The sequence below is a fragment of the Aureococcus anophagefferens genome (genome assembly GCF_000186865.1).
Source record: "Aureococcus anophagefferens unplaced genomic scaffold AURANscaffold_9, whole genome shotgun sequence".
Taxonomy (NCBI): Eukaryota; class Pelagophyceae; order Pelagomonadales; family Pelagomonadaceae; genus Aureococcus; species Aureococcus anophagefferens.
This window is the reverse complement of record NW_008705569.1, coordinates 3,211-23,155: the sequence shown is the minus strand read 5'-3', so window position 1 is coordinate 23,155 and position 19,945 is coordinate 3,211. Positions and strand designations below refer to the sequence as shown.

At 69.8% G+C, this 19,945-nt stretch overlaps 4 protein-coding genes across 4 annotated transcripts in view; 2 read left to right on the top strand and 2 right to left on the bottom strand.

Moving 5' to 3' along the window:
- Nucleotides 1-2,307: 2,307 nt before the first annotated feature.
- On the bottom strand, nucleotides 2,308-3,612 carry AOT3 (putative amino acid transporter; the record flags this gene model as incomplete). Its single annotated transcript, XM_009038627.1, has 1 exon — nucleotides 2,308-3,612. The coding sequence occupies one exon, from the start codon at nucleotides 3,610-3,612 to the stop codon at nucleotides 2,308-2,310; it is 1,305 nt and encodes a 434-aa protein (XP_009036875.1).
- A 1,429-nt stretch (nucleotides 3,613-5,041) lies between these two features.
- Nucleotides 5,042-5,290, bottom strand: AURANDRAFT_17363 (hypothetical protein; the record flags this gene model as incomplete). The annotated part of the gene is made up of 1 exon (XM_009038626.1): nucleotides 5,042-5,290. A coding segment is annotated over one exon (249 nt), but the record flags the coding sequence as incomplete, so codon positions are not given.
- Nucleotides 5,291-5,999: 709 nt separating this feature from the next.
- AURANDRAFT_64076 (hypothetical protein) lies at nucleotides 6,000-10,397 on the top strand (the record flags this gene model as incomplete). The annotated part of the gene is made up of 1 exon (XM_009038919.1): nucleotides 6,000-10,397. One exon carries the CDS (start codon nucleotides 6,000-6,002, stop codon nucleotides 10,395-10,397), a length of 4,398 nt encoding a protein of 1,465 aa, XP_009037167.1.
- A 2,027-nt stretch (nucleotides 10,398-12,424) lies between these two features.
- The window catches only part of AURANDRAFT_64075 (hypothetical protein), a gene marked incomplete at both ends in the record, with an annotated part of 10,724 nt that continues 3,203 nt past the window's right edge, over nucleotides 12,425-19,945 (top strand). Inside the window, 10 exons of the mRNA XM_009038920.1 lie at nucleotides 12,425-13,659; nucleotides 13,772-14,606; nucleotides 14,661-15,242; nucleotides 15,289-15,439; nucleotides 15,588-15,882; nucleotides 16,017-16,386; nucleotides 16,442-16,758; nucleotides 16,862-17,171; nucleotides 17,450-17,695; nucleotides 19,533-19,881. Coding sequence (XP_009037168.1) covers nucleotides 12,425-13,659; nucleotides 13,772-14,606; nucleotides 14,661-15,242; nucleotides 15,289-15,439; nucleotides 15,588-15,882; nucleotides 16,017-16,386; nucleotides 16,442-16,758; nucleotides 16,862-17,171; nucleotides 17,450-17,695; nucleotides 19,533-19,881 — 4,690 coding nt within the window. The remainder of the gene's footprint in view (nucleotides 13,660-13,771; nucleotides 14,607-14,660; nucleotides 15,243-15,288; nucleotides 15,440-15,587; nucleotides 15,883-16,016; nucleotides 16,387-16,441; nucleotides 16,759-16,861; nucleotides 17,172-17,449; nucleotides 17,696-19,532; nucleotides 19,882-19,945) is intronic.

Genomic DNA, 19,945 nt, shown 5'->3' with positions numbered 1-19,945 from the left:
GGCAGGCGCGCTGGGGCCCGTCGTCCGCGAAGAAGACGTACTGCTCCTGGGGGATGAACGCGCAGTCCTCGAGCGGGTTCGCGGCGACGTCCCCCGCTTCGAGCAGGTCGAGCATGGCCCGGGACCAGTCCCGGAGCGCGGCGCGCGTCTCGCCGCCGGCGTCGCCGCGCCTCTGCTTCCGCGCGAACGTCGCGAGCCAGCGGTCGAGCGGGTCGCGGACGAAGCAGAACGTGTCGCGCGCGCCCCGGAAGGGCTCGGGCAGGTGGCGCGGCGGCGTGTGGTGGACCATCTTGCAGCCGATGGGGCTGCCGCCGCGCGGGTCGTTCTGGAACGGCCGGAAGTTCCGCATCCAGCCGCCGACGAGGCCGCTCCGGACGACGCCGTCGCCGCCGGTCTCCGGGATGAAGACGAGGCCCAGCGTCGGCTTCCCCGCGCAGGCGCCGGCCCACCAGTCGGGCCGCGTCGCGTTCCAGCCGCCGGGGTCGCACGCGGCGCACGGCTCGCGCGCCCAGAACGCCGCGCACGCCGCGAACGCGTCGCCGCGGGCGCCGGCGCCGCAGCGCGCGGGCGGCGGCTGCGCCGCCTCGGCGCCGCAGGGGGCGGCGAGGCGGCGGTGCGTGCGAAAGGTCTCGCGGACGCAGCGCGGCGGCTCGCATACGAAGGACGAGCCCCAGGCCGGCGGGCTCGGCCGCGTCTGGCGGTAGGCGCCCTTGCTCTGTCGTGCGTCGTCGCAGCCGTCGTCGCCGCGGGCCCGCGCCAGGACGAGCGCGAGCGCGGCGATCATGGTTCGCGCCGCGATCATGGCTGCGGCTGCCCTATGTTGTGTGCGCCCATCCTTCTTATTAGCGATGCACCGTGACGTTCAAGTTGTGGGGATTTCAAGTCAAAACAAACGAAGTTACGAACGAAAAACGAAGGATCCTAGGAGTTGAGGCCGTCCCATCCGGTGCTCGACGATGGGTCGCGGTACGACCGCGGGTAGATGGCGAGGATCGCGTCCAGGTCGTCCTGGCTCAGCGACCGCGCGATGTCCCTCGTGGACGCAAAGTAGTCCGCCGCGCAGAGGAGGCAGGTCGCCTTGTACTCGTCCATGGCGATGCAGTTCACGTTGAACGCGTCGGCGTCGAGGCGCGTCTCCAGCTCGGGGCAGTCGTCGAGCCGTTCGATGTACTCCGTGACCATGAGGCTCTCCTGCATCGCGGGGCGCGTCGCGGCCGTCGCGCAGGCGAACTCGTCGGGCACGGCCACGTCCGCCGCCGCGACGCCCGTCCTCGTCGCCTCGTCGACGACGACGCAGCCGGCGACGCACTGGTCGTCCTCGTCCGGGCACTGGTCGTGGCCGGACGCGCCGACGTCGTCGGGCAGGTACGGGTTCGTGGAGCACGCCGCCTGCCGGCCGTCGAGCTGGAGCCGCACGGACTTGGCGAGGAAGTCGAGCGTGTAGGCCGAGTTGTCGGCGAGGAGCGTGCCCGTGTTGAGGCAGTTCCAGAACGTGCCGAAGTCGCCGCACGAGCCCGCGGCGACCCGGTCGGCCCCCGCCGTCCCGGGGCAGAAGCCGTCGCCCCAGGTCGTGTCCGTGACGAGCGTGAACATGATGTGCTTCTGCGGCGAGGCGTGGGCGCCGTTCCAGGCCCAGGTCAGCTCCTGGTCCCAGTTCGTGATGAGCGAGTCCGCGTCCGAGACGAAGACCTGGGCGCAGCCGCCCTCGTTGAGCGCGTGGGCCATGGTGCAGAACTTGAGGAGCGTCACCGTGAAGGTGTCGAGCGCGTCGCCGAACTGCGAGCCGAACTCGCTCGTGCGGCAAAAGTCCATGAACGCGTCCGCGTCGTCGAAGTCGTACGGCGCGTAGCGGTAGCCCCACTTGGCCGCGTAGCCCGCCTTCGTCAGGCCCGCGAACTGGGCCATGGCCACGTACTCGGCGCCGGCCGCGACGGACACGAGGCAGACGTCCGCTGGGGCGGTCGTCGTCTGCTCCTCGAGCGCCGACGACCAGGGGGCTGCCCGGGGCAGGCCGTAGGCGCGGAGGCCCACGGCGCCGCAGTAGAGGACGCCGAGGGCCGCCGCCAGGCGCCGGCCCAGCGACGCGTGCGACGTCGCGGGCTTCGGCGGCACGAGGGCGCCCGTGAGGCCACCATCGTCCGCCATGTCCATGGCTGCACCACGGGTGTGGAGATTCGGAGAAATACCTTCATCTTCGACACGGTGCCGCCGCACCCAGAATGATGCGCACGCGACGCGCGCGTAGGGCGCGCGAGGCGAGGCTCCTACGTCGCACGAAAGCTCTCGGGATAAAATTACGGGCCGCCATCAGGCGCTCGTGAAGGTCGTCGCCACGCCGAGCACGCCCGTGAAGCCGCCGAAGACGACGAGCCCGACGTAGGGCCACTTGCTCGGCGGCTTCTCCGCGACGCTCGACTCGAGCAGCCCCTCGACGAGGTCTTCGTCGTCGTTGATCGACGCCCTGGAATCCAACGCCAGCACCTTCAGCGCGATCAGCCCGGGGAGCACGAAGCCGAGCAGCGAGCCGGCGACGTTGCCCGTCAGCGACATGACCACGCCCAGCTTCTTCGTCAGCAGCGAGATCACGACCGTCGTGAGCCAGAGCGACACGGAGTAGGCCGCGTGCCGCTTCGACGACACGTCCGCGACGTCGCGCTCGAGGACGTCCGGGTCGCGCCCCGCGTAGGCCTCGCGGCTCCGGAGCAGCGCGTGGCCCGCCTGGCGGCAGACGAAGACGCAGGTCGGGTAGGTGCACATCATCGTCGCGGCGTAGAAGACGCGCATGACCACGGCCGCGTAGTCGCGGACGTCGTAGTTGTTGAGGATGTTCGCCTCCGTGCCGTCGCGGAACGCGACGAAGCCCGCCGCGGCGATGACGACGGTGTAGAGCGCCGACGCGCCCAGGGCCAGGGCCGACACGCGTCTGAAGCGGTCGACCGTGTTGTCCCGCAGCGTGTTGTAGAACAGGAACACGGAGTCCTGGCAGACGAACGCGAACGAGAAGATGCCGAGCGCCTGGAAGCAGCCGAGCGGGTCGCCCCCGTTGGCGAACCTGAGGGCGCCGCTCGGCGCCGAGTTCCGCAGCGCCAGCTTCGCGATGATGACGACCGTGACGACGCTCACGGACACGATCAAGAGGAACGCGCACGCCTCGAGCTTCGCGATGTCCCTCAAGAGGCACAGCGGCAGCATGAAGAGCGACGCGACGGCGATGCAGAGCTCGCGGGAGCCGGGCGCGTGGCGCTTCAGGGCGAACTCGACGACGGACTCCGACGTGTCGCCGAGGATGATGAGGTAGGACAGCGCGGCGCCGTAGTCGAAGACGAACTGGCCGAAGATGACGGCGATCTCGCCCGCGCCGCCGAGCGCGTCGCGCGCGAGGGCGTCGTAGCTCGTCGCGCGGACGCGGGCCGCCGACGCGATGAGGCACCCGATGGAGTAGTTCGTCACCCAGGCCATGGCCACGAGCAGCATCAGCCCCAGGCCGCAGCCGGCCTCCTTGAGCGCGTAGGGCAACCCGACGATGCCCGCGCCGATGATCGCGTTCGACATGTTGAGGGCGACGTTCGCGACGGACACCTTCTCCTTGCCGTCGCCGCCGCCCCCCGTCATGGTGGTTGTGTTGTCGGGCGGCGCGCGCGCACTTTCCGTCGCTCTGCCACAAGCCCTCGACAAGAAGGGTGCAAGTACGAGTTCAACATGTGACCTTGCCGTGCAGCACTGGGTGCTTATGTGGGGATAAAGAAGGGGGCGTGGCGGGGAAAGGGCCCCCTTTAGTGGAGGTCGCCCATGTGCTTGGCGAGCTCCTCCTGCCAGGTCTTCGTGTGGCCGCTGGCCTTGGCGCGCTCGATGAAGATCGCGCCGACCTACGCGCGCGAATCCGCGCGCGCTTCTTCGGGAATCCGGACGCGGGTCTCGGGACCTCGCGCAGCGCCTTGGCGCGCTCCATGCGCAGGGCCTCGGACGCGCCGTGGTCCACGGTGATCTTGCGGCACGCGGACGCGAGGACGTGCTGCACGTCGATGACGCTCACCTTCCACGCGAGCTCCATGACGGACTTCATCATGTCGGCCTTCTTGCCGTCGGCGGCCTTGACGGCGAGGGAGATGGGCGTGAGCCTACGCGGCGCGCCCGCTGCTCGTTTTCCGGGGGGGAAAAAAAGACGCGGCGCGCGCGCTGCTCGTCGCCCGCGCGGTCGACGGCGGCCTGGATCGTCAGCACCGTGCCGTAGTCCGGCGTCGGGTAGGTCTCGCCGACGGCCCACTTGACCGGCCCGTCGCCGAGTTCGCGCGTGAAGGAGCAGGCCCCGGTGCAGTAGGGCAGGTTCGCCCACGCGAGCTTGAGCGACTCCGCGCCTGCGAAGCGGAGGCGTGGCGCGGCGCGCGCGCGCGACGCGCGCGGGAGCCGCGCGCGTGAAGTAGGACACGTCGAAGATGCCGTAGGTCTCGACGATCATGACGTGGGGCGCGTCGACGATGAGCCCCGGGTCGCTCTTGTCCGCCGCGTAGGTCGGCACGGCGGCCTTGGTCTCCTCGGCCTGCTGGCCCGCCTGCGCCGCGGCCTGCTCGCTCTGCGCGGCCGAGCTCGCGGCGCCCATGGCCCGCGACATGTCGCCGAGGAGCGAGAAGCCCGTCTTCGTCTCCGCGACGGACTCGTTGAACGACATCTGGGCCTTCTCGAACTGGGACCCGACGAAGCGCTTCGCCGCGGACTCGTACGCGCCGCCGACGACCGTGAGCAGCGTCGCGCCGAAGGGCGTCTTCGACAGGTCGTCGGCGAGGGTCGTCGTCGCGGCCTTGGCCGCCTCGGCGTCGGCCCCCTCGGCCGTCCAGGGCGCGAGGAGCTCGTCGACGAGGTAGATCGCGCACTTGCACGCGCGGACCTTCTGCTTGTACTTCATCTGCATGGGGTCGAGCATCATGTCCTCCTCGCCGCTCATCTTCATCATCGACGCCATCTGGAGCTCGCCGACGAGGGGCTCGAAGCGCTCGTCGCCGAAGATCATGGAGAAGAACGCCGCGGGGTCCATCGACGGCCCGTCGACGCCGCTGAGCCCCTTCTCGTCGTACGTCTTGCGGCTCTTGGGCTCGCCGAGCACCTGGTAGGCCGCGCCGATCTTCTGGAACTCGGCGGCGGCCTCGGGGTTGTCCGGGTTCTTGTCCGGGTGGCACTTGAGCGCCTTCTTGTAGTAGGCCTTCTTGATCTGCGCGTCCGACGCGCCCGGGTCGACGCCGAGCGCCTCGTAGAGCGACGCGTCCTTGACGGAGACGTCGCCCTTGGGCGCGGCCGGCGGCGTCTCGCCCCGCGCCGCGGCCTTGCGCGCCTCGAAGGCGCGGTCCCGCTCCGCGGCGCCCTTCTCGAGGCGGTCGTGCTCGACGCGGAGGTCGTAGAAGACCCACTTGCCCTCCTCCTCGTCCCAGTCCTTGCCCTGGACCGTGGCCATGGCCGCCCAGGGCGTCTGGATCATGCCGTCGACGAAGGCCGACATGCCCGTCGCCAGGCCGATGACGGGCAGCGTCACGAGGCCCACGATGCCCGCGCCGACGCCGAGGAAGCCGCCCGCGACGCCGCCCTGCATGGCGCCGATGGCCGGGGCCGCGACGAGCGCCGCCGCGCCGCCCATGAAGCCCGCCGCCGTGTTCTGCAGGAACGTCGACGCGCCGTCCATGGCCCCGGACGACTTGGCCGTGGACATGCCCATCATGTTGAGCGCCTACGAAGCACGCGGTGGTTCCCGGGAATGAGTTCGGCGTGTCGCCGCACCATCGTCGCCTGCCGCAGGTCCTCGTTGGCCTGGGCCTCCGCGTCCTTGTCCGGCACCGGCGGCGGCGCGTCGGCGTCGGCCATCTTCGATTCGGCTGGCGTGGACCTCCCAGCCACTCCCAGGTCGGGCCGGGGCAGCGAGAGGCGATGCATGGATTCGTAAATTCAACTTGGTCAACGATGCACTTTTACGGCCGCCGCGCCGCGAGCTGCCGATGCTGTGATTGGTATTCGCGATGGGCCAGAGCGCCTCCAGCGACACGTCGACCCCGCCGCCTCCGGCGGCGACGAAACCCGCGCCGCGCGCATGCGCGAAGCCGGCGGATCCCGCGCGCATCGCCGCGCTGCTCATCGAGTTCCTGCCCGCGCCGCGCGACGACGACGACGACGACGACGGCGCGGAGACCGAAGATTACGCCAGCGACGACGACGACTCGCTCGACGACATCGTCGAGCGAGTCGACGACCGGAGCGCCAAGCGCCAGAAGCGCCCGGCGACGCGGTCCCGGGGGACCGCGCCGGAGCGCAAGCCGGCCGAGTGCGTCGCGGCGCTCGCGGCGGCCTCGAAGGCGACGCGCGCGATGATCGGGCCCGGCGTGGTCGCCTGGGGCGTCGCGCGGCTCGAGGCGTCGCTCGGCGCCTTCGAGACGGGCTACGCGGACGTCGGCGGCGAGCGCGTGCACCGCGGGCCGGCGATCGAGTTCGCGGCGCGCGCGCTCGCGAGCGCGTCGTCGCTCCGCGCGCCGACGCTGGCCAAGGGCGCCGGCCTCGCGCGCGCCGTCGCCGCGGCCGTCGGCGACGGCACCTGCGGGCCGTGCCAGCTCCGCGCGTGCCGCCTCGCCGCGGAGCTCTTCCGCGAGGGCGACATCATGCCGCGGCTCTGGAACGTCGCGCGCCCGGGCGCGCCGTCGCCGCGGCCGCGGACGGACGCGGCCGAGGCCGCGGACGCGCTCGCCTACGAGCTCGGCGGGCTCCTGGCGGCGGAGGCGCGCGGCGACGCGCTCAATGCTCCCTGGGCGGCGCTCTGGCGCCAGCTCAGCGCCGCCTTCCTCTGCGACCGCGACGACGGCGAGCCCGTGCACCACGACTGCTACCCCTGGTACCACCTCGACTGCCCGCACAACGTCGCCGCCGCGGAGGACCTCGCCGCGGGCCTCATCGCGACCTGCGTCGCGGTCGCGTCGGCGACGGCGCCGCGCCTCGGGACCTTCGAGCACGCGTACGCGCCGCGGCGGCGGTTCGTCACCTGGCTCGAGCAGCTGCCGACGGTGACGCACAGCATCGTCGCCATGCCGCCCTACGGCGACAAGTCCGTGGAGGAGCTCCGCCACGAGGACTACCTCATCCAAAGGCGCGCCGACCTCGCGCGCCGCGCGCGGACGGACCCGACCGACCCGACGGTCGCGACGCGGCTCGGGGCCGTCGAGCTCGAGCTGACGAAGGCGACGCAGGCCATGACGGCGCGCATGCCGCCGCCCTGGGCGCCGCTGCCGGAGGACCGCGCGTACGGCCTCGGCGCGGGCGACCGCGTCGACGGCGTGCTCGCGCCGCTCGTGCGCTTCCTCGACGTGGGCCTGAGCTTGAGAGAGGACGTGCCGGGGGCCTGGCCCGCCCACACCTTCGCGGCGGCGGCCCTCGCGCTCGTCGAGCGCGCCTACGCGTGCGAGGCCGCCAAGGACGTGATCCAGGAGGAGGACGTGATCTGGGACGTCGCGCGGCTCCTCGGCGACGACGGCGTCCCCGACGACGCGTGCCCGGCGCGCGCGTCCGCGCGGGCCTACGCGCGCGACGCGCTGCGGCTCCACGCCGAGGCCGGCCGCGGCTTCGCCATGCACGCGACCCTGGCCCTGCGCCAGGCGGGCGCCGTCGCCGTCGACGCCGACGGCGTCGACGGCGTCGTCCTCCGCGACGCCGGCCGCGACGCCGCGACCATGGAGCGCGACCGGGAGCGCGACGGCGCGATCACCGCGGCGATCATGAGGGCATCGCTCGACGTGCCCGGCAGCCTGGGCCTGATCGACGCCTACGACGACGCCTACGGCGGCGGCGGCGACTGGGCCGCGCGCGCGGCGCGCTGCGCGACGGAGCTCACCGAGGCCCTCCAGGCGGCGGACGCCGACCCGACGGAGCTCCTGCGCTGCGGCGCGTTCGAGGCGCTCGCGCGCGTCGCGTGCCACGCGGCCACGCCGACGGTCGTCGTCGCCGAGGCCGGCGCGTGCCTCGCGTGTTTCGTCGCGGAGTCGCGCGAGGACGCCGCGCGGACCTGGGCGCGCGCCAAGGGCTGGCGCTTCCTCGTGCGCGCCGTGCGCCGCGTGCGCCGGGCGACGGAGGCGAAGCGCTGGGGCGACGCCGTCGCGCCGGAGGACGACGACCGCCTCAAGCTCTTCGCGATCCTGTCCGTCGTCGCCGCCTGCGCCGCCGCGCGGCCCCCGGAGGCGGACGCGGACGACGGGGACGACGGCGCCCGCGACGCCTGCGCCCGCGAACGGTGCGTCGACGAGCACGAGTACGCGGACGTCTGCGCCGCGCTCCTCGAGGCGACGCGGCCCGGCGGCGCGTGCGCCGAGGGCCCGCCGCTGTCCGCGGCGCTCGCCGTCGTCCTCGAGTGCAGCCTCGTCGCCCCGGGCCGGCCCGTCGTCGCGCTCGACGCCGGCGCCGCGGGCCCGGCGCTCGCGGCGCTCCTCGGCAACGGCTTCCCCTTCGAGCCGCCGCCGACGTGCCGGCTCGGCCCGGAGACGCTCGCGCGCCTCGGCGCGAAGCGCTCGGACCTCGCGACCGTCGGCGCCGCCGCGGCGGCCGTCTTCTGCGGCCAGGCCTTCGACCCGGCGTGCGCGGCGCGCGAGCCCTTCTGCCAGGCCGCGCCGTCGATCCGCGAGGGCACGGCCCTCGTCGACGACGGCCTCGAGTGGCTCGAGCGCGCGGGCGGCGCCGTCGCCGCGCTCTTCTCGGCGCTCCGCTGGCAGGCGCCGGGCGCGCCCTTCGCGGGGCTGCTGCTCACGGCCCTCTGCGAGCACGACGCGCCCGACGACGACTACACCTTCGAGGGCGACGACGTGCCGCCGAGCTTCGCCGTGAGCCGCGCGCTCTTCGCCAAGGAGTTCGAGCGCGCCCGCGACGAGTGCGCCTGCTCGGGGCCCCGGCCGAACCCGAACCACATCCTCCGGACCGTCGCGCGGACGCGCGGCCCCATCGACGCGCTCCGCGACGTCGAGCGCAAGGGCGGCTTCGTCGCCGCGCGCATCCTGCAACGAAAGCTCACGGGCCACAATCCCACCGTCGACAAAGAGGAGCTCCGGGAGCGCGAGGCCCAGGCGGAAAGCGCCGAGGCGGAGCTGCTCGCGCTGCTGGACGACGAGGAGGGCGCGCGAGCGAGGACCGCCGCGGCCAAGAAGAAGAAGAAGAAGAAGAAGAAGGGGGCGGCGGCGGATCAGGCCGAGGTCGGGGAGGTGGAGGGAAAGGACACCACCGGGGGTGCGCGCGACGAGTCCACCGGCGCGGAGCCGCCGCCGCGGCGCGAGGCCGCGCGCGAACCGAGGCCGCCGCCCCAGGGAGCCGGGGCTTCGGACGACGACGACGACGACGACGATTTGCTCCTCCTGGCGCGCCAACCGACCGGCCGACCGGTTCCCAAGCCCGCGCCGAAGCCGGCCGCGCCCCAAAAGCCCGCGCAAAAGCCGAAGCCGAAGCCGACGCCGGCCGCGCCCAAGGCCGCGCCGAAGCCGAAGCCGACGCCGGCCGCGCCCGCGGGCGACGCGGAGCTCGCGCTGTTGCTGTCGCGCGAGGAATACCTCGCGTCCGAGGAATACGCCGCGTCCACGCCGCCGCCGCCGAGGCCCGCCGCGCCCGCGCCGCCGCCGCCGCCGCCCGCGCCGCCGGCCGCGCCGCCGGCGCCGCCGCCCCGGAGGGAGACGACGAGGCCGCCGAGGCCCGCCGCGCGCGCGGCCGCGCCGCCGCCGCCGCCGACGACGGTCTCCGGCGTGCTCGCGCGCGTCGGCCTCGGCCACCTCGAGGCCGTCTTCGAGGCCGAGGAGGTCGACTTCGAGGCCCTGGGCCTGCTGCGGCCCGACGACTTTGCGTCGCTCGGCATCGCGCCCGCGGACGCCAACGCGATCGTCTCGGCCCTCGCGGCGCCCGTCGAGGCGCGCTTCGCGCCGGCGCGGCGCGGCCGCCTCTCGGGCACGGTGCTCTGGTTCAACAAGAGCCACGGCTTCGTCCAGCCCGACGGCGGCGGCGCGGACGTCTTCGTCCACTTGAGCGACGTTTGTGGGGTTTTGAAGGCCGGCGACCGCGTGCTCTACGACGTGACTCGCTTCAAGGGCCGCGACAAGTGCGTCGACGTCGTCAAGGCCGGCGCCGGCGCCGCGCCCGCGCCCGCGCCCGCGGCCGCGCCGCCGCCGCCGCCCCTCCGCTGCGACTCGCTCCCCGACGAGTTCACGTGCCCGATCAGCTTCGAGCTCATGGAGGACCCCGTCATCGCCGCGGACGGCCACACGTACGAGCGCCGCGCGATCGCCGCGTGGTTCGAGCGGCGGCGCACGTCGCCGATCACGAACGAGGCCCTGCCGAACCTCGACCTCGTCCCGGCCCACGCGATCCGCTCGATGATCGCGCGCTACCGCGCGACGGCGTCGTAAATTTTCTCTTAAGTGCCCAGGCCTAAGATAGACGTGGCGCATGAAGGCAGAACCAGCGGTACTTACGTTCCTACGTGCTCGATCTCACGTTCCGCCGGTGGATCACTTGGTGGATCCTGGAATCCTTTAAAGTCGAAGACGCCGCACGTCGCGCCGCACGAAGCGAACCCATCATCAACGACCGGAGCGTCGTCGCCGGCGATAAGCGCGACGTCTGATTCCTCGATGGGCGATTCGCAGTGGATGCGCTGCTGCAAGCGAGACTCAGCGGGCAAGACGGCTTTCGAAGGTTCGTCGATCACGACGACCGTCGGTGGAGCGAGCGTCGTCGGAAGGCCCAACCGGTCCATATATCGCACGATCACGCTTCTCCGAGGCGCCTGCGGGATGTGGCTCTCGACCCACGACGAACCTACGAGCTCCCATAAATCCAGGTCGTCCCCAAAAGACGAAAACTCACCCGCTCGGTCCCGTTCGAGCATGGCGTTGAGCTCAAAGTGCGAGTCGTGCGCGATCATGTGGGCGATGACCTTCAGAATCAGCAGCAGCGGCGCGATGACGCCAAACAGCACGAGCAACCGGCGGTACGTCTCGCGCGTCTCTCCCGTCTCCTCGGACATGTCCGCGTACCGACCGACGGCCACGATGTACACGAGGACGATGATCTGCGTCGAGCAGCGCGCGAGCCAGTCGTCCTCGGGGTCGACGTAGGGGCCCTGCGAAGCCACGAGCGCGGCGTAGCAAAAGCTCAGCGTGCAGCCGACGACCGCCTGGATGGAGTCGCCGCGCGCGAAGACGGCGATCGCCGCGGAGAGCACGAGCCGTCGGATGCCGTCGACGGTGTCCCAGTACCAGTACTCCGGCTCGAACTCCCGGTAGAGGAGCTGGTAGGGCTCGATGTCGGAGAACTCGTCGCGGAGCTGCTGCTGCTTGTGGAGCAGCGCGTCCTCGAGCTTCGACAGCAGCTCTCGACTCGGCAGGCCCTCGCTCACGGCGATCTCGCGCTCGACGAACTTGGTCAGTCCCTCGACGCGGGCCTCGGGCGTCGCGTAGCGCCACCTCGCCGAATCCCGTCGCGTTGCTGAAGACGGGCGCCGAGAGCGTGCCGTACGCGCACGAGTCGACGACGTACGTCGACGTGAACGCGTCGACGCCCGAGGCCACCTGGCCGCCGCCTACGGCGTAGCGCTCGCCCGCGAAGCCCTGGTTCGGCCAGGCCCCGTCGGCGTCCGCGGGCACGGAAAAGTCGTAGAGCAGCGACGGGTCGAGCGAGAGCGCGGCGTCGACGCCCGAGCGCGTCGCCGCGTCGCCGGCCGCGAGCGCCTCGACGTCGTCCGGCGACAGCGCGCGGTCCCAGAAAGCCACCTCGTCGATCTGGCCGCGGAAGCGGTCGTCGTTGAGGAAGAACAACTGGCCCGAGTCGTCGTCCCCCCAGGACCACTCGCCGTACATGCCGAGGAAGAACGTCGAGGAAGCCTCCGGCGAGAAGTCGACGGACATGTCGGGGTCTGTGTTCGAGTAGTTCTGCAGCATCACGCCGTCGACGAAGAGGAGCACGACGTTGTTGACCTGGTCGAAGCTCACCGTGTAGCGATGCCAGTCCGAGACGTTGACCCAATCCGTCGGGCCCCAGTCGAAGTCTAAAGTTCCGATGTACGTCTGCCCGAGCGACGCGCCGCTGTTATCCCCCCAGAGCGCGATGTCAAAGTAGGGATTCGCTGTGCGCATGAGCTTGATCCTGTATGTCGAAACGGGCAGGTAGACGCGCACGGACGTGGACAGCGTCGCGCTGCCGCGGGGCAGCAGGTCGCCGTCCTCCGCGGCGAAGGTCGACCGCAGCCCGATGACGTCCTCGCGGCGCTGGTGCGTCACGAAGGCTGCGCAGACGCTCAGGAGCGACGCCCACTTCACCATCCTCCCTTACCCACGCGAGGAGCCCATATCATAAGTTCTCGGCCAAGGCGGCACTGTGCACGGCAACATCCAGCGCTGCCGTCCTCGAGGTCGAACCGCCCGCCGCTGTGGGCATGGTCCTGCCGCAGAAGATGGGCTGCTTCGCCGTGAGCATTGGCTGTGCGTGGCTTCTGGGCTTCCTGGGCATCGTGAGCTACCACGAGCGCGGCATGCTGTTGGAGATGGAGCACCGGGCCGTCGTCGCCGCGGAAGGCGCGATGATGCACCACTTCGCGTCGCACCACAAGCACCGCCACGAGCCGCCGGCGCCGCCAAGGCGGACGAAGCTCTTGCGACCGGCGGCGCCGGACCCGAACGCGACGGCGCGCGCGGCGGCCGCGTGGGCCGCGGCGGCGTACGGCGCCGCGGGCGTCGTCGCCGCGCAGCAGGCCGCGCACGCGGCGCACTGCACGCCGGCGACGTCCGGGAGACGGCTCGAACTCGTGGGCCCGCCGCGGAACGCGCGGTGCGGGCTGAGCGTGGCGACGAAGTGCCAGCCGGCGATCGCCGTCGCGCCGGCCCAGGGATCCGCGTGCGCGGACTGCGAGGTCGCCGTCGTGCTGCGCGATCCCCACGATCGCCTCGCGTCGGCGCTGTCCTGGACCTTCAAGGGCGTCGACGGCCGGAGCGACGACATGCTCATGGACGACACCGAGGGCGTCGAGAACCCGCGCTGCTTCTCCTACGTCGGCTCCGCGCAGCTCGCGAGCGACGCCCTGGATGATCGCGAGGGGTTTTATGAAAATTGCCGCGCCTTTGACTCGGACATCCAGCCGTTCCGCGTCGGCGAGCCGCCGAGCGACCCGCTCTTCTCGCGGCAGATCGACTACGTGGGCACCGCGACGAAATTCCTCTGCTTCGAGAATTTGGATGCTGATTTCGAGACCGTCGTCCGGCCGTACTGCGCGACGGACGCCGCGCGGGAGCGGCGCTGCCAGCTCGACAGCTCCCTGGCCAAGCGCATCGACGGCTTCGCGGAGGCGTTCGCGCACGGCGAGAAGCTCAAGTACGGCAAGCCCCAGGTCGGCCGCGTCTGGTGCCGGCGCGCGCGGCGCCACACGCAGCAGTTCACGAACGAGAGTAGGGTGGCGATCGAAAACTACGTCCGCGACGTCTACGCGGAGGACTTGAAGCTCTACGAGAAGCACTGCGGGGGTGTGGCGAGGCATCCGTTCTGGGCGCCGGACCCGCCGCACCCGCAGATGCCGCCCATGCCCGAGCCGCCCCACATCGAGACGGCCTACGAGCGCAAGCAGCGGAAACTCTCCGGCCACCACTGGTGGAACGTGGCGTTGTCGTTGAAGAAGATGTTCTTTTGAGAGTAGGGGTCGTTAGGGTGCGAGAGGCACCCTTACCTCGCAGCCCTTAGTGCTCCTCGTAGCACAGCGCAAGTTGGCTCGACACGCGCTTGAATGTGCAAGGAGCAAGCACGGTCGCCAAGTTGCAGCATTCACGATGGGCCGCCTGTGGCTCTGCGCGGCTGCTCTACTTCCGCTGGCGCTCGGCGAAGAAGTGCTCACGATGACGAGCTACGACGCCGAGATCTACTCCGGGCAGACGGCAGCGCTGACGGTGAGCTATTCGTTCACGGAGGCGTCGCAGATCAAATGTTTGATCAAGAGCTCGAGCGGCGGCACGGCGAGCGCAGCGGTGACTTCCGAGCCCACGGTCACCGGGAGCCTGTCGCTGGAGGTGGCCGTGTCGTCGCTGGACGGCGTCTCCTGCGACTACTACTGGCGGTGCTATTCGTTCTACGAGACGGCCTCGAACACCTGGAGCGAGCGGACGACGCTCGTGGACCAGGACGCCGGCGCGGTGTGCAGCGCGACGCCCGCGCCGACGGCCGTGCCGACGGGAAGTCCGCAGCCGACGACCTCTGCGCCGATCCCGCAGCCGACGTCGAGCTTCGCGCCGACGGCCGCGCCGATCCCGGTGCCGACGGCCTGCGGCCCGCGCGAAGCCGCGGACGCGCCCGAGTTCCCCGCGGAGGACGCGTCGATCACGACGACGGCGTCGCGCGTCGTCACGCGCGCGACGAACTCGGAACTCGTGGACCTCGGCCATCCGGGCGCGTTTGTGAGCGGTTCCAACGACCGCCACGACTGCCCGGATCGCGCGGGAGGGCTGTTAGCGTGGCACGATCCCGCGACCTGGGCCGACGGCGTGGTGCCCGCCGTCGGCGCCGACGTCGTGGTTTCCGGCGACGTCTTGATCTCGTCCTGCTCGCTCTCCGAGGGGACGTACGGCGTCGTGACCGTGAGCAAGGGGAGGAGTTTTTTGAGCGTTTTTTTTCAGGCGGCGTTTTTGTAGGTGAGCGACGGGTCGTCGCTGGTCTTCGCGGACGAGCCCATCGAGCTGCACGTCGAGGGCATCGTCGTCGAGGGCGAGCTCGTGATCGGGTCGCCGAGCTGCCGCACGATGTCGCCCGTCTCGATCACGTTGCACGGCGCGCGGCCGGACGACACCATGGTCGCGCAGGATCCGTCGATCAAGGGCATCGACGTGAAGAACGGCACGTTGGAGCTCCACGGCGGGCTGTACGTGCAGACGTGGTCGCGGCTCGCGGTGACCGCCGCCGCCGGAGACTCGTCGATTCTGATCCAGGACGCCGTGAACTGGGCCGTCGGCGACGAGATCTTCGTCGCGGGCACGACGCTCCGCGACGATCGCGCGTGGCACCAGAACGAGAGGTTCACCGTCGCGGATGTCCGTGCCGCGTCGCATCTGGGCGACGACGTCGTCTTCGTGGAGCTCTCCGGGGCCCTGCTCTTCGACCACTACGGCGGCGACGAGTACCAGGCCGAGGTCGGGCTGCTCTCGCGGCGGATCGTCGTCCAAGGCGCCGCGGAGGACTCCGAGCCCACGGACGCGGAAACAGTCGCGTGCCCCGACGTCTTTTGGTACGAACACGCCCTTGATGCCGAACCAGCCCGCGTAGGCGTGCTACGAGTCCAACGGCTACGGCTCCTACCCCTGCGAGGACTCGTACCTGACGGGCTTCGGCGGCCACGTCATGCTCCGCGGCGCGGACGCCGTGGGCCACATCTCGGGCGTCGAGTTCTACCGCATGGGCCAGACGAACTTTGAAGGTCTTGTTACCAGCGTCGTTGTTGTTTCTTGCGCTCGGGCCGTTCGCGTTGCGCGAGGACCTGGAGATTTTGAGGAGGTTATGAAGGAGGGCGAGCCATTCGAGTTGCGCGAGGACCTGGACGAGTACTTCCCCGTGATCTCGCACAGGCCGCTACGCGCTGCACTGGCACTTGCTCGGAGACCGCGGCGAGGGCTCCTACGTGACGGACTCGTCGTTCCACCGGAGCTTCTGGCGCTGCGTGACCATCCACGGCACGAACAAGGTGCGCGTCGAGCGCAACGTCGCGTTCGACATCGTCGGCCACTGCTTGTACCTCGAGGACGGCGTCGAGGAGGAGAACGTCATCTCCTTCAACCTCTTCGCGCACATCCACGTGATGGGCAAGCCGCCCGGCGACAGCGGCACGGCGCAGTGGCTCGACAACATCTACGACAGCGCATCGTTGCGGGAGCCGTCGGACTCGACGGCGTCGGCGTTTTACATCTCGCGCGGCGCGGCGTCTTTGCGTGCGGGACGAACCCCATTCACTCACAAGGATCTCTCGCCCGCCGCGCCGAGCGTGCATCCCTTCGCAGGAACGGCTGGAACACGGTCACGGGCAACGCGGCCACGGGCGGCTTCTCCGGCTTTCACTACCCGATTCTGCCGTCTCCCGTCGGCGCGCACCGCGACGTCGACACCCATCCCAGGGCGTCGCGGATCCTTCTCTTCGACGGCAACTCCTGCCACTCCACGGGCTGGTGGTGGAGCCACGCGGGCTGCGTCTACGCGGGCGGCGTCCTCGAGTACGTCGCGGACTCCGACGACGACGCGGCTCATCCCGAGGGCTGGGCCGACGGCTTGGTCTACAACCCGGGCCGCGAGCAGCAGGGGTTGAGGACCTGCGAGATCGACACGGACTCGTGCCCGGCGTCGCCCGAGGACGAGTGCACGGGCGAGTACCCCGTACTCTCGCGGCGGCGTCCCCAAACCTGGCTTTTCGTCGATGCTTGTGTTCTAGGTCGGCTGCGACGCCTTCATGGAGTTCACGAACCTCAAGGCGGCGCTCTCGAACGTCGGGCTCATGCACTGGGGCGAGCGGTCGCGGACGTCCAAGTTCGAGGCCCACGACTTGATCGGCGGGCCCGCCGCCGAGGTCTTCGGGGAAGCCGAGGTCTCCGAGGCCCTCGTGACGTGCCGGACGAGCAACGTGCAAACCATGCCCTGCGAGACGGCCCACTATTCTGGGGGGGTGTTGGTGGCGGCGGACGATGGCGCCTACGAGTGCCAGTGGTTCGACAAGCGGTTCTTCCGCTCGAGCATGAACGTCGTGAAGTGGTCTGTGTGTGCTGTGTCTTTTTGTGGGAGGGTGGTCGGATGACCGGGACGAGGTCCTTCATCTGATGAGAATTTAGATGAGTTTTTAAGGAGACGCACTCAGGTACGACACGGCCGTCAACACGGTGTTCTGGAACGCGACGATCCGCGGCTGCGACCCCACCGCCTGGAGCGACTGCGAAGACGAGTGCTTGGACTCGATCATCTACCAGTGCACGGCGCACTCGGACCTGCATTTGCCGGAGTGGATGAGCATCACCGGAGCTATCGTCTACGACCAGGACTACTCGTCGAACCTCGTCGGCTACAACAAGGTCGAGCCGATTTCCATCTCTGGACGGATGCAATCTTGGCTCGACGTCGACGGATCCGCGTGCCAGAAGGCCTGGGGCACGACGATCCTCGGCTCCAACGTCGACGCGGGCGATTGGCGCGCGGCCCGCGTCGCGATTCGCGCGCCGCCCTCCCGCGCCGCCCCCTGTCCTTCCGCGCCGCGGCGCACGCGCCCACGCGCCGCTCTCCTCTTCCGCGACGCCGAACCTTCGCAGGTGGAAGATCGACGACGCGTGCGAGCTCGTCGCGGGCGGATTGTTCTACTGCTGCCCCGCGGAAGACCGCTTGTTGACGTCGATGGTGCTCGGCGGCGTCCCGCGCTTCGCCGGGAAACGTCGCCATCGTTGCGCCTCCGTAGGTGTTCGAATGGGACGACGATTTGTCGGCGGAGATTGGCTCGACGATCTGCGATAACAGCTACGGCGACGGTCCTGATCCTTGCGAACGCGTCGGATGGCTCGCACACTTTGGAGCTGCGAACGTCACGGCCGAGGGCGTGAAGCTCATGCCCAACGCGGAAGTCGTCGGGACCTCCGGTGGCTTCGGCTGGTACCTTTACCTGGACCAGGGCGCGCCCAAGACGCTGCGGATCTCCCAGATCCAGGTCCTCGAGACGACGTCTCTGTTGCTCGCCGTCTCGTATCCCGTCGGCACGTCGTTCCACATCTACATGGAGGGACCCACGTGGTGCAGCTCCAGCTACCTTTGCTTGCAGAATTACACGCACGTGGAGTCTGTCGATGAGGTGCGCAGCGGCGATGGGACGACGTACCACTTCGCAGACGACGGCACTTTGTACCTTCGCGTCGTGCAGCGCGGCTCGAACCGACTCTCGGAGACGACGTCCTGGACGGACGACTACGAGGTCTCGCTGATGACTTCCGACCTCGCCGGCGACTGGGGCATCCCAAGGCGCTCGAGCTATCCGCACATCGTGGTGAAGGCAGATTGTGCAGCGTCGGACGACTCTGCGTACTACTGCACGGGCGGCGGAGAGCCGAACGTGCCCCAGCCGTGTGCGGCGGACGAGATGCAGACTTCCGTTTCTGAGTGTGTCGTGGCGGTGGCTCCTTCACCCACGACGGCGCCGACGACTCCTGTCGAAGATTCTCCGAGCGAGCCCACAAAGGCGCCGACGACGCCTGTGGTGCAGACGGGCTCCGAAGCTCCGACCGCGACCGCCACCGCGCCGCCCTCGGCGAGTGCGACGGCGTCTCCTTCGTCAAGCGTCGTGACGCTGGCTCTTGCTGATTACGATGCCGCTGTTTGGCCTTCTGGAAGCGCCTCTTTGACGCTCGATTTCGTGATTACTCAAGTGCAGGCGGTAACGTGCAGCCTTCGTGACTCAACGAATACGATCATCTCCAGCGTCGAAGTCGAATCAGGGCTCGTTGGAACTGGCTCTGTGTCTGTGTCGGTGACTCTGGGCGAGACTCTGGCTATCGAGTGCGGTCTGCGCTGGTTCTGCTGGACGAAGCCAGACGTCGACGGCTCCGGTTGGGCAGACAACACGGCTCAGTTGACCGTGAACCCTGGAGACATTTGTGCTGTCGCTGCGCCTTCTTTGATGCCTTCTGCTGTTGACGCTCCTACGGACGGACCTTCTCTTGCTCCAGCAGCAGAGCCATCTAGTGGTGTTGTGGTCTTCGAACCGACTCGTGCTCCGGAGCGGCCTTCTCCAGCTCCAGTTGTGCCGACCTCTGCGCCTTCAAATGCACCAGAAGCAGCGCCGTCTCCAGCACCTGTTGCTGCACCGACGTGGACGTTCGCCGGACCGACATTGGCGCCTGTCCAAGCGCCGACGCCTTCTCCGTCTGTTTCGAGTGCCGCCGCCTCTGCGGAATCGAAAGGCAGCGAGGACTCCGCTGACTTTGCTACTACCATCGTGATTGCCGTCGGCGCTATTGCTGTTCTTTGTCTTGGAGCTGCCGCTGCTCTGGTCTTCAGAAGAAAATCAGCTGCTGCGCCAAAGCAGGACACGAGGCGAGCGTGTGAAGTGAAGGACTTCCTCGCCGTGAACCCGATGAGCCCGAAGGATACGCGTGTGTAAGCTGAAATAGGGAGCCCGTAAGCCGCGGCGGCGGCGCGCCTTTACGAGTCTTTTGTTACTTGCGAGGTAAAAAACGACGGCACATGCGGTTCACGCTAAATAAATGGTGCACCTTGAACATCAAGAGGCTCCGGGAATGGCATGGCCAGCATAGCTGCTCCATAACGCCATGGGCGCCAGCGCGAGCGTCGACCAGGTGCAGATCATCTGCAGCAACGTGGAGCGGGCCGTGCCGCGCACGCCGCGAGGCAGCCGCGACGTCGAGCATTGCGATCGAGATGGACTCACGGACGTGATCTCCCGCGCGGAGCAGGACGTCAAAGCGTTCTACGATGCGGCGTGGGAAAGCTGCGCGGCGGACGATCTGCTCGTGGCGACCGCGGCGCTTCAGGCCGACTTTTCGCCCGAGGAGCCGCCGCGGTGCGCGCTCCGCGAGGGGGCGACCGTCGACGAGCTCGAGGAGCTGGCCAGCGTGCGCGCCGAGGCGATGCACGCGGCGCTCGAGCAGCCCGTCAAGGAGTCCGGCGGCGCCTACTACCAGGGCCCGCGCAAGGGCACGCTGCGCATCAAGGAGAAGGCCGAGCACGACTACGGCGGCGACGTCGCGCGAGTCGTCGACGTCGAGCGCGCGACCGGCGTCTACGGCACGGCGAACGACTTCAACGCGGCGATCTCGAAGCTACGCGCGGCGGCGCGCGGCGAGGAGCTGAGAATCCTGCGGTGCAAGAACAATCTGAGCGGTGGGACGTCGGGCTACCGCGACGTCAAGCTCAACGTGGATGTGGACGGCTTCGTCGGCGAGCT